This window comes from Haliotis rubra, unplaced genomic scaffold (assembly GCF_003918875.1).
Source record: "Haliotis rubra isolate DU_JTF1 unplaced genomic scaffold, ASM391887v1 Scf359, whole genome shotgun sequence".
Lineage (NCBI taxonomy): Eukaryota > Metazoa > Mollusca > Gastropoda > Lepetellida > Haliotidae > Haliotis > Haliotis rubra.
This window is the reverse complement of record NW_025767034.1, coordinates 357,003-370,565: the sequence shown is the minus strand read 5'-3', so window position 1 is coordinate 370,565 and position 13,563 is coordinate 357,003. Positions and strand designations below refer to the sequence as shown.

The 13,563-nt window shown below is 37.8% G+C and overlaps 1 protein-coding gene across 1 annotated transcript; it reads right to left on the bottom strand.

The window, feature by feature from the left end:
• Positions 1–29: 29 nt before the first annotated feature.
• LOC124285325 (G2/mitotic-specific cyclin-B3-like) lies at positions 30–12,362 on the bottom strand. The gene is given in 11 exon segments (XM_046721533.1): positions 30–1,468; positions 2,919–3,049; positions 3,231–3,380; positions 4,243–4,398; positions 4,854–5,084; positions 6,414–6,515; positions 7,368–7,441; positions 8,960–9,025; positions 9,027–9,180; positions 10,831–10,941; positions 12,128–12,362. Coding segments are annotated over 11 exon segments (1,242 nt in total). The 5' UTR covers positions 12,143–12,362; the 3' UTR covers positions 30–1,416.
• Positions 12,363–13,563: the final 1,201 nt, after the last annotated feature.

Genomic DNA, 13,563 nt, shown 5'->3' with positions numbered 1-13,563 from the left:
TTGGTGGATAGATTACTTAAGTTGTTTGGGCTTTTTTAGTTAAAAAATGCAGTTGAGTTAAAAATTCAGCTGTTTCAAATTGTCAAACTCAGTTTGAAATTTGAGAAAAAACTTAAGTTTGTTCAGAGAAATCGGGGCTGTGGGTTTTAAAATGATTTGGACTTATATTTGGAGAGGTATTGCATCAGAGTAAAGATCTGACGGTAATGAAATTGCCAATTTGATAAGTATATTTCTACTATAGCAAAGATTCAGTGAACCTGTCCAGTAGACTTCCTATAGAGCATTTGAGACAAGACAGCACAGACTGAGAGAGAGAGAAGAGGAAGAAAGATGAATGAAAAGACAGTCACAAACACACGTCATGTAGCACACAACAGGGTAAAAAGTTACCCGATAGGCTGAATTTGAATACAGGAATTTTGTGGTGAGTTGCATATATCGTGATTCTATTCATTGACAGATTACTATCAGGATCCCATGTAGCGTAACTGCAAGGACTCATTAAAGATATTAATGATCTTTTACTTCAGAGGCATGCTTTTAATTTGATATGACAACTTTAAATGTCCTCATTTCATCATTGTTGGGTTTTATAAGCATATACCATTCCATAATACTTCTATCTTGTAACGGTGTGGTGAAGCATAATCTCCTGCTGCTTTAACATAGTGAACCTAAAATAGGATAAAAATATCTAAGAAAGCATGACGATACTTCTGTAAAAACCCTATCAGCAGGGAGGTAGCAAGTGTACTATACAACACTGTGCCCCTGCTTGGTAGAAAATCTGAGGTATTCTTCATAATCCCAATCTGTCCAACATATCATGCTTAATTTTGATAGACATATTATGTACACATTATGTCTCCATACAAGTTAGATCTGTCATTACCTAAACTCTACTTTTATACAAAATGGAATTACTTTTAGCTCTGAACTGAAAAGTTAATGCCCAAATTTTATGCTTTCATTTTTGACCCATCAACGTAAATGCTAAATTTGTAAGATATATTTGAAATACTTCATATCTAATCAATTATTTAAACTTTTCACATGGGTCCTAATTTCCTATAAATTATTATTGCAATTTTGATCTTCTTAAGGTACCGTCAAAAACAATAAATATTTAACAATGCATATATAAAACATATTCAGCCATTCAATAATAACTAGTTGTAATCGACATGGGTAAACATGATGCGAAACTGTAGTGCTCGGCTGAGTGTCCTTGTCTGTGTACCTCCATCAGCTGCCATCACAACACTTTGGGGGGCCGTCAACTGGCGATATCATTGTCAATTTCAATGTGGCCACTAGGACGTGTGTACGAAGCACAGAGGACAGTGTTCATGATTGACACTTGCTGTACTACATAACACATGCTGCCAGCGATGAAACACCTTCCACATCAGACTATAAGTCGTTGTTGTCTATTGTGGTAGTCTTAGCAACTTCGTAGAAAACTCTGCAATAAAGATTACAGCATTGGAAGAATTTGTAAACATTGAGTTTCTGGAATGAAGCAATATTACATCTCATATATTAATTGGTTGTCTGACAACATGAATGAGTGAGTGAGTGAGTTTAGTTTTACACCGCACTCAGCAATATTCCAGCTATATGGCGGCGGTCTGTAAATAATTGAGTCTGGACCAGACAATCCAGTGATCAACAGCATGAGCATCGATCTGCGCAATTGGGAACCAATGACATGTGTCAACCAAGTCAGTGTGCCTGACCACCAGATCCTGTCAGTCGCCTCTTGCGACAAGCATGGGTTACTGAAGATCAATATTCTAACCCGGACCATCACGGGTCGACATGATGACAACTCCCATAATTTCACAGACACTTTTGATAATCAAAGTGCTAAAATTGTTTTGTGGAATGGAATCCAGGATTTTGTAGGTCACAGAGTTCCAGAAGGACAAAATATCTTATATCCAAAAAGGTCATGTCAGTATACTTCATTTATATTTTGGGACTAGAAATGTAAGGGAAAGCTGTAAAACAAAACAATCTGATAAGATAAATATAAAATCTATATTCAGATAATTACTGAATCTTGACTTCATTGGTCTTGCATGTTAGTCGAGTAGAGGAAAACTGGAACTGATGCAGATATTTACTATTTTGGTGAAACACTTGAGCACAGGTATGGTATTGGCACAGCTGAGATTTATTTCGACAAGGTTGATGTTACATCTTTTGTGACAAGGGTATGTGCATTCCGCTGATTTTTACCAGATTCAAAGTAAGCTGTCTAATATGCATGCAAACAGCGAATGGACGTAAATAACCTAAGCCAGTCTTGGAGCGTGCAAATATGTTTTGCTGCCTGATTCATGGAGTTCAGAAGTGGACAGTTGCTTGTCACAGAAACCTGAAAGTCTGATTCTGGTAGACAACACACCTAAAGTGTACAGCATCAACGATTGCTTTTCTTCTATCAAACATTGAAATCCCCCACTATAATGGGTTTAATGATCCTGATCATGATAATGGCATAAGTAAAATTATCAGAAATCAGGCCCCGATTTCTCGAAACAATCTTAAGTTTTTACTCAAAGTTCAAACTGAGTTTGACAATTTGAAACAGCTGAATTTTTAACTCCACTGCATTTTTTAAATAAAAAAAGCCCAAACAACTTAGTAATCTATCCACCAAACTCAAATTGTCTACTAAGTTTGAGTTTAATATTGATGTCAGTTTATTCCCGGAAATGCATTTTCCTGCGTTTTCTCAAATTTGAGTAAAAAGTCAGACTTAGTTTGGAAATCAGGGCCAGGTGAAGCTTGCCACATGTGGCAAGGATGAGACCACCAGAAATTATGAAATAGTCGTCTCTACATGAACATAGAACAGTCGAGATAACTGCTTTGTCATCATGTGCATCTGTACAAATGGTACTCACTTGTGTGCATACTTGGACCTGATGGTTGTGAGCTGTTTGTTTGGAGGTGACTTGATCACAGTGTTCAACTGTCTGCTGAGGTCTCTCAGCTCGGTCACCTCGTAGCCGGTGAAGTGAACCATGGTCCGAGTCTGAAAATTCAACAATTAAGTCCTTTTCTTTTCAAGTGAATAACAACCCTGAATCATATATTTTAATTTCATTGATAAAACAAGGGATATTCTACCATAAATTATTCAGTCAGTTTCTCTTATCTATTGACATATTTTTAAATTTGTATATTTGTCACACATAATATGAGTTGCTTGTTACCCATGTTCCTTCCTTCTTCATGCAGAGAGCGAGGTAGAGAGTGGCTGCACCCAGCTTGGACTCCTTCACCGACAGCAGACTGTACTCCATGAGGGACATCTCCAGAATGTAACGAGCAAGAGTCAATGTCTCCATCGCAGCGCGAGCACACTGGAATACATCACCATAGATAGGCATCACAAACTGCCTTATACTCTTTGTACAGTCTGAATTAATAAATCATAGGAGAAAATTTCAAAGATCCCATTAATTTACAATGATCATTTAATAAAAAAAAAATCCAAGCCTTGTTCAAAGTTGTTGCAATAGACAATGGAAGATTGCATCTGCTGCTCAGTATATTACTATGTTTAGAGCAAGAGGTTTTGTATTGATGATTTACTGACTGAGTTTGGTTTTACGCCGCTTTTAGCAATATTCCAGCAACATCACGGCGGGGGACACCAGAAATGGGCTTCACACATTGTACCCATGTGGGGATTCGAACCCGGGTCTTAGGCGTGACGAGCCAACGCTTTAACCACTAGGCTACCCCACCGCCCCTGATGATTTAGAACATTTAACAATATTATTCTGAATCCAATAAGTTCATTTTAAGAGTTCATGACATGAGCACTCAATCAGTGCCCATATAGACATCAGAGCCGCTGCTCAAAGCAAGTTCCTCATCATTCTGTTTTCCAGCTGAAGTCTTGTTTGATTCCTGAACATCAAAATATTATCATGCACTGGATGCGAGTTGGTATAACTTGAGGTTGCATTTTGCAGTTTCAGGCTGCACCAGTGCAAACGCTTAAATCCACGCCCTGATACAACAAACCACAGATCATAAATGAGGCAATTTGGATCTGAACCCAACATCTACAGACCCTTCCCAATACTACAATTTTGCCACCCACAGCAAATACCAATGATTAAAACAGGAGCCATATGCAGTAATTTAATATTTTGAAATTAAAATTGTGTATTTCATAAAATGTATGACTGGTGATTTGCTGCACAGCTATCCAACCTTTGCATATCTCCTGAGGAATCTGTAGGATAGGGGCATTCCAAGGTCGAAGCCAACAATGCGAAGGATGTTCATCTCCATCTGAATAAACTCCTGGCGAGTGTAGGCATCGTCACAGATGTACAGAAAGTCCTCAATCAGAGGAGGGCAGCGCTCCTGCAAGTCAATGCGCACATGAAACATACTCTTGATATATATAACTGAACAAATGTTTTATGCCTACATCAGCAAGTTGAAACTGTCATTCCAGCTATAGCATGTGAGAAAATTCTCTTCAAAGTCTGATTCTCGGGATGATAATGTGATCAGCAGATCCTGGCACAGCCAAGGGACAAAACCTCAACAGTTATTTACTTCATAAACCACCAGCATGTCATCTTACAAAGTTACAGTGCAGTAACATTGATAAAGAATATGTAGTTTTGTAGTTTGATGTCAAAACAAAAATCACAGGAACTTCTGTCAATGTCAGCAAATATAACATGCTTTAAACCGAGAAACAACTTCAAGCTTGAAAACAAAAGGGTTCCCAGAACAATGTCTGTGTATGTTTAAAATATACCACACAGTATAAAAGCTTCAAGTTTCAACATGTCAGCTGACCAACTCACATCAAATTTACAAGCTACAAACAGTGACACAGCCCCAACCAGCTGCAGCACTTCCTTGAGGATCTGTTTCCGTGACAGGTAGGTGTCGACCAGCTTGACGGCAAGGTACAGAGTCTCATGGTTCAACTCGAAGTTCTCCTGCACCTCCACCAGCCAATCCACCAGGATACTCCGCATGTTGGGAGTCAGGTGTGGCTGTCGGGACATGTACTGGTCCACGTTGAACTTCACCTGAAACACATTCAAGTTATCGGACTACAGTCAAAATTTATATATTAGAGACTTATTAACAACAAGATCCTAGGGCTGAAAGATAAAAGAGTCATTAAGTACTTACAGTAATATTCACTGAACAAAATATCATCAGATGATGACATAAAGCCAAAAGGTAAGGTGAGGTGAATTTGGGTTTTACGTCAAACTTGAGAATATTTCGCTCATATGACGACGTGCATGCGTGTGTATGTGTATGTGCGGCTGCTTGTACTAGCCCAGACTGAAGCTGGTTTGATAGTGCTAGCCCACTGAGATACCATGCCGCAGTCAGGGTTTTACGGGATGCAAGATTCCTGCGTATTGGATGCAGAAATTTGGTGAAGTACCCCAAACTAAAATCCTGTGCGTCCTTGTGGATGCAATATAATTTTTTTCTGGGAAAGAACTTTCTGAGTTTGTAATGATATCTCATATTAAAATATAAACATTCTATTTACAATCATTATTCTAATGACATTGAAACTAATACATATCTTAACATAATCATTATCACACGGGAAGCATTCATTATCATTGATTTAATGCAAATTGATGGACCCCCAATTTTGGAAATGGACTCTCAAAAAAATATGCCCTGAGTCCTCAGGACTCCAAGTTTCGGAAGAGCTATGTAAAACCATGCCACAGTGAAGCATGAATACCCCACTCAGACATATTATACTGACTCCGAGCCAACCAGTCCTTGTTGTACCCATTAATGCCGAGCGCCAGGCAGGGACAAACAAGTACCATATTTTAACGTCTTTTGGTATGATGCGGTCGGGGATCGAACCCGCGACCTTCCGCTCTCCGGGCGGACGCTCTAACCACTACACCACGGAATCGGTCCATAAAGCCAAAAATATATCACCCAGACTTCCTATATTTTTGTGGCCTCATTTGTTACATCTTAACAGGTTTTTTAGGTACAGCGACAACCAACATGCTTTAGTTAAGGCATTTGTTTATGTGAAGAGCCCTGGGTCTCGATCCACAAACCATTCATAAGATTACAACATAGCATAACTCTATAGTTTGTTGTAGGCTTACGAATGTCATAACGCTACCAAACGTTATGTAGATCGAGATCCTGGGTGGCAGTAAAGATGAGACAATTATATAAACGATGTGTCCTTAACATTTCATCAGGATAATAAATGTTTGCCACACCAGGTTTGCAGTTAATAAGAACTAGCTCTTAGGCATTTTATTTCTCTTGCTCAGTTGAAAAACAGGAATAGCTTTGACTGCTGGTGACCAAGTACCGGTACCCACAAATATACTAAGCTCTTTTAAGCTGCATACCTCTCTCTCTTTGTAATATTCAAAGATGTCCTTAGCATACACAGCAGCTTGTGCAGGGTCTCCAAGGTTCTCCTTGTCAATATCGTCTATCTGCTCTTCCTCCTGTAAAACAAGTCTGTGATTAACCTTGGTCCCTCGCTATATATGCCTGGGACTTAGAGGCAGTAAAAGTAGTGTGTGATATTGACAGCTGCATACACTGCTTTTAACACAAAACACAAAGTCTGTGTGATACTGTATGCTGGAGAAAGGCATTTACTTCTCTGCATCAAACCCTTGTAAAGAAAAATCTACACAAAAATGGTCAAAGAATGACTGTTTGTTCTCAGAACAGATGTATTAGATAAATTTGACATACATGTTCAATATAGTTACTGTAGATTCAGTTATCAGATATTCCAAATAATCATAGAAGATTCCAAACTCAGTGCCCTCGGGCAGATAGATTTGGAATAAACCTATATTTTGTTGAAGATTAGACCTAAAGAGCAGCTGGTGAAGCCTGCAATGACTTTGTAGAACACCCAATAACATTCATTATCTTTAGAAATTATCACTGGTTAGTTCAGTCCAGCTGTTTCAGTCCAGACTCTTTTTATTGTTTGTGAATGGACACACAGCAATGTGAACTGTTGTGAACACACTGATGCAAGTACTTCTAGACAATGTCACGCAATCTTCAGGATACCACAAACGTGTAATGTGACATCATTACATTTACAAGAAAGGGACTCTGAGCTGTCGTCTCCACTTGAGATAAGCAAATCAATATATTTCCATATTTTCACACACAATAAATACCTGTGAATATCAAGAATAACCTCACAAACAATCACAGATTATTGATCCCTGGTGAAAACATCTGGAAGGGATTGTGACTTCAAAACAAATTTGGAACAGACATCCGAAACTCCTATAAGCTTGGTGATCATCCTGGTTGTGTGTTGGTCTTACCAGTAGCAGTTCCAGCTCATCAATCTCCTCTGATATGGATCTCTGGTGTTTGCTTGCTTCAGCTGGACTCAGAACTGACAACAGATGTTTTACACTTGAGAAGATAATGAAGATAGTTGTACGCTTAGGACTGGTTTGATAGTTTTTTGGTTGTTTTTTGTGTGGACCGTTTGGTTTACTTTTGTGTTTACAATGTCGATAAACATCATGTGTTGGCCAACCTCCGGGTGCCACTGAGCACCTGAAGCATGGGAATATTTCATTTGAAACCTCCGGCTGACGCCGACGGTTCCAAATGAATTCCCGTGCCTCAAACACTCAACAACACCCGGAAACTGGCCAACACACAATGTTTATCTCCTAAATACACAATGCCATTTAGAAAGTGGTCAAATGTAACACATGTTATATTTGGGATTACACTTTCTTAGTAAAGTACAGATTCTAGCACCTTTGTCGGGCCGAGTCCCCTCCGGGACTCGAACCCACACCCTCAGTGTCAGGCACCCAATCGCCAGCACACAGTCAGACGCCTAGTTTGATAGTTATATAACACATGGTGACAATGCCTGAGATATGTTTGAAGCAGTCTTTAACAGTTGATAAGACAAGTCACAGTGTGTACATAACTGATGATACCAGTCAGTCTGTAAATAATTGAAAATACAATTGACAGTCAGTAAGTATTTGATGAGACATGTCACACTCTGTAAATAATTGATAATGTCAGTCTGTACAAAACTGATAATACAAAGTCTGTAAATATTGATAAGACAAGTGACAGTCTGTAAACATGGTAAATAACTGATAATACAACTGACGGTCTGTAAATAATTGATAATACAAGCCACAGACACACATAACTAATCATGCTATTAAGACAAGTCACTGTCTGTACATCATTGATAATACAATCTGTAATATTTAACAATAGAAGTCACAGTCTGAGAATAATTGATAATACAACTGACAGCCTGTCAGCAACTAACAATACATTTTACAGTCTGTGAATAATTGATAATCATGATAATACAACTGAAAGCCAATAAATAATTGATAATACAATTGACAGTCTGTAAAGTCAATTGATAATACAATTGAGCCTGTCAGTCTGTAAATAATTGATAATGACAATTGCCAATAAATAATTGATAATACAATTGACAGTGTGTAAATAATTGACACTAAACTTGACAGTCTGAACAAGTCTCACTACCCAACCCTGCTCTATCATCATAGGAGGCTGGGGACTCTTGTACCGTAGATCCCTAAACCGTGTAACATTACAACATGACCCAACAAAAGAAAAGATAGTTCTGATAATGTAACGTCCCAAATGTACACAGATTAGGGTGCTGTCATACAAAACAACCACAGCGCGCTACATCTATTTATGCTTATTGAAGAAACTACACCAATTTTGCTCAGTAAATATGGTAAACTATGCCATTGAGTTTTCGAAGCAAATGTGTTGAGTTTTTCACTTGCAAATTCTACACGTCTACATACAGTCTCTCAACCATTGCCAGAAAGGTATTTGTGACTGATTGTATATTGAGACCTAGTGTTACCTAATTGTGTTCAGTACCAACCTCTGTGATGCAAAATCTTGTGATGACAGAACCTCCTCAGACAAAAACACGACTTCTTCTTCAGAGCTGGAACTGTTCTCCTTGTCTTCAGTTGTTGGCTGAAGTTTGGGTCGAGGTTTCTCTACAGCCACTACTTTCCCTTGACTTGGTTTCAACCCTTTCTGACCGGAACTTGTCTTTTTCTTTTGACCATCTTTTAAACCTTGGTTCTCTTTCACAGACTGAAATATAATCACCCAAAAAATAAATTGATAAGCTTTAATATTCTAATTAAATGTTCCTAGAAATAATTCTAAGAGATTAGCCCAATCAATACTCGTGCCAGTCGTTGATCCCATAAAATATGTGAAGGGTGGTCATGGTAAAGTCAGGGCCCACTTGCACAAAGCGATCTTAGTGTTACGATGATCGTAACTAAAATACAAATGTAGTCTACCTAGACTTTAGGTTGTCTTAGCACTAGATTGCTTTGTGCAAGTGGGCCCAGGCCCCGATTTCTCAAAACAAACTTAAGTTTTTACTCAAATTTCAAACTGAGTTTGACAATTTGAAACAGCTGAATTTGTAACTCAACTGCATGTTTAAAATAAGAAAGCCCAAACAACGTAAGCAATCTATCCACCAAACTCAAATTGTCCTATGTTTGAGGTTAATTTCACTCCATTCTGGGATATGCATTTTCTCAAATTTGAGTAAAAATTCTAACTTAAGTCAAAACTCAGACTTACATTTGCTTTGAGAAATCGGGGCCTGGCCATTAGACATGCTCTGATGAGGACACAAACCACCTGACCTCCCGTCATAAAGTCTTATCAGTGAGGTAAGGTGAAATTGGGTTTAACATCGTGCTTGAGAATATGTCGCTCATATGACGACGTGCATGTAAGTGTATGTGTATGTGAGGCTGCTTGTACTAGCCCAGGCTGAAGCTGGTTTTATAATGCTAGCCCACTGAGATACCATGCCGCAGTGAAGCATGAATACCCCACTCAGACACATTATACTGACTCCGAGCCGACCCATTAATGCCGAGTGCCATGCAGGGACCAACAAGTACCATATTTTAACGTCTTTTGGTATGACGCGGTCGGGGATCGAACCCGCGACCTTCCGCTCTCCGGAAAGTCTTATCAGTGGTAAATATGCATGATATGGGAAAGGTATATTGAGGTTGTCACAATACCTTACCAAATTGTAATGTGTAAGTGGAAAGTAATAGGTGCCCCTAGATTCGAATATCATTGGAGAAAACTATTGGGAAAAACTATGTTAACATCAAACACTGCATACCTGCCCTATCCATAAGGATGTCCATAATCTCTTCAGTGTCTCCATCTCCTTCCTGAGCAGGGTGGGTTGTTTTTTTTACGAGAAATAATATATAAGGTACCTTATCTTAATTTTCCATGAAGCTGAGAAAATGTATGTCCTGGCGTGATGATGATACTCTTAGTCTTACCCTTGCATGCTCATAGAAAAACCTGGTAACCTTAAACTTTCTTTGTCTACATATATTACACAATTGGTTCCCAAGCAAAACAAGTTGATCTACATCATCATGAACATACATGAATTTGAAGATTACCAAGTGATCTTAATTTTAATATTACAGAAAATATGTTAAACAGTTTGTGCAATCATTTATTCTGGGGTTTTTTCCTTCCTTTTTCAGCTGGTTGAGGTTGGAGATACACATATAAAAATATGAATGGCCTAATACGTAAGTTTATAATTTATCTTAAAAATGAAAGTGTTGCTTGTATTGTGTCTTTTGCTAAAAACAAATGTTTTGCACTTAAATACCATTACCAAGGCCTGTTAACAGACATTACAAATTGTAACGTGTACAAAATGTGCAAGAATGTACTGACGTTTGTGATGTCTTCAAATGCTGCTCTGCGTTTGAGTGAGGGGTCAATGAGAAGACCACCATGTCTCTTTACTCCCATGTTCATAGCATTGCTGGTGCTGTCATGATGAATCTGAAGTAGAAAACAAAACAGCATTATCAGATGACGTTCTTAAGATTTCACACAAGAATCACGAGCATATGCTGAACAAATCGAACCGCCAATCTTTGATGTTGATACTTTATCTTTTATCAATGTGAGCACAGACTGCTTATCACTTATCAGTAATAAAGCATACAACTCGATGGATGACAACTTCTTGTTTATTGACCATGCTGACTTTTCAGTGTAGATTGCCTGTCAAACAATTATCATTTATTTTATCTGTCTCATCTGAGCTTTTATACAAGAACTACAATTTCAACAAAGTCATAACAATAAGAATAACTGTTCTTCAGATAATAATGTTCCCAATGAAGAAACATTTTATTGCACTCATTTGCTGAAAAGGGTTGTGCATAAGGAAGATTTGTGTAAAATATTCAACCAGGATAATTAGGTATTGTTCACCACATAACAATAGTGATGAATGAATACAGAATTTTTAGCCGCCTACGTTTAATGGGCATAAACATCAATGATTATGCTTATCCCTAGTCATATGCCTTTGGCATTATAACTACGAAATGTGGGTGAAAGAAAATGCAAAACGATTTGCCTTAGACTGTTGAAACTGGTTAAGACTGAAGGCCGAACGCTGAGCACTACAGACTCACAGAATTACAATATAATTGTTCCTAGATAAACTGAAACAATTAGGGGGGAGTACTGCACTTTACCGGGCGCACTTTTTCAGATTAATTAGCGATGCTGGGGTTCCCAAACCCTAAGTTCAGTTATATGGTAAGCATGATATGGGTACTTCAACGGTTTGATACCTTGTAAACAATGTCCATAAACTAGACGCCTCATAGGAGTACAAACTTTCTAATTCGTGATTTGAAACAATCCACGTACAAGGTACACCATCATGCAATCATTTCTTCATTATGATGCCTACCTATAAATAAGTATATCTGAATTATTTCTAGTTTGCTATCCTTGTTTTCAACAGGACGTTTCGTTGTGTCCTCGGCTCTGAAAAATATCGAGAACGTTTGCGGTTTTGTTTAGGTCAGGTTCTTGGATGCGTGTTGATCAAAACTTACCCCCACATCGAATTTTCTTTAAATTCTTATGCTTACGATGGAATTATGTTTTCAAGCGCTAAAATTACAATGCATCTGTAAAATAGTCACCGAAGTGAAACCATACACACCTGATCAAGCGGCATTGTTGCCTTTGATCTCAAAATTCGATCTTTCCTCTTGTTCATTTTTGGACGAAACAGCAGTCGAAAATCCGCAGTTTCTCTCTGGTAACACTTCTCTGCTTAAGATCAACACACATTAACCAGCAATGTTGCGAACAATTTCAAGATCCAAAAAATATCCCCTCTTTAGTTCTCGCACACTGTAAACAATCTTCTTCTCAGGGTCGTGGGCCGTTTGAAATTCGTGAGTACGATCTCGATCCTGATTGGTCCAAATTTCAGAGTCAACCAATCAAATTCAAGAGAGCGCCATCTGTCGGAAGGACTATTCAAGGGAAGGCCACTCTCAATTTGTTTTATTCCGCACGTGAAATAGGATGGAAAACTACTGTTTGGGATGTCACGTTAGTGATGGTAATACTCCAGTGTAAATATTAACTACACTTTACGACGGTTGTGATGCTAACAGAAAATTAGTTTGCATGTCAAACAATATTACTGAAACAGTCGACATATTAAATGAGTCATACATTTTAGAATACCGTTCATTGTGCATCAAGACACGCCCAACAAATGATGTACTTGTCGCAATATTTTAGTGTTAAAATAAAAGAGAACTCTTTTCTTAAAAAATTATGTATTTTTTTCAAAATTCAAATTGACATGCGTGAAATTATGTCTAGTTTGACCTTATAGCTGTGTATTTTTCTGTCATGATTTGTAAACGTTGCCATGTTTCTGGTAAGGTCCTTTATATTTATGCTTATGTAAGAGAAAGTTGAATAGGTGTTAGGTTGTCAGGTTTAATGATTTGGGTGTTGTATTATGTGACTGATGCTTAAATGATGCCAAACACTGATATGTCTAGTCCAGAGTTCATATTTACAGACTCGTCATATAGCTGGAATATTGCTGAATGCCATGTTTGACAACAATTAAACCATAACCCATTCTAATATTTGTACACATGCATGTATATATCATAATCATTATTATTGATAATAATTCATAAATATTAATGGCCTAATTAATTAAATATATCTGTGAAATTAGAACTTGACTTTCCATACCCATGAGATCTGTACCCAAACTTTTTAGACAGACTTGTACCTAAATGCTGACTAACCTGTAGCCACATGTCAGATCAACTGAATGACTGATATACAAAAAGTGAATCCGCACCCTGTGAAAAAATATAAGATTTGAATTGGTGATTACTTGTATTATTTCCTGCTGCAATGTTCTATGAACATATACATAATTTTGTTTGATTTGCGTTGCATATAGCATCTTATGAAGAGGAAAATCACTTAGAAGTTTAATAGTAAAGTTTTGTACCACAAGTTAACACTATTTATCTAATAATAATTTTGTAAGATGAGTTAAAGTTTGAAATGTGATATGAATTGTGTTTTTAAATTCAGAACTGCTAGGAGTGAACT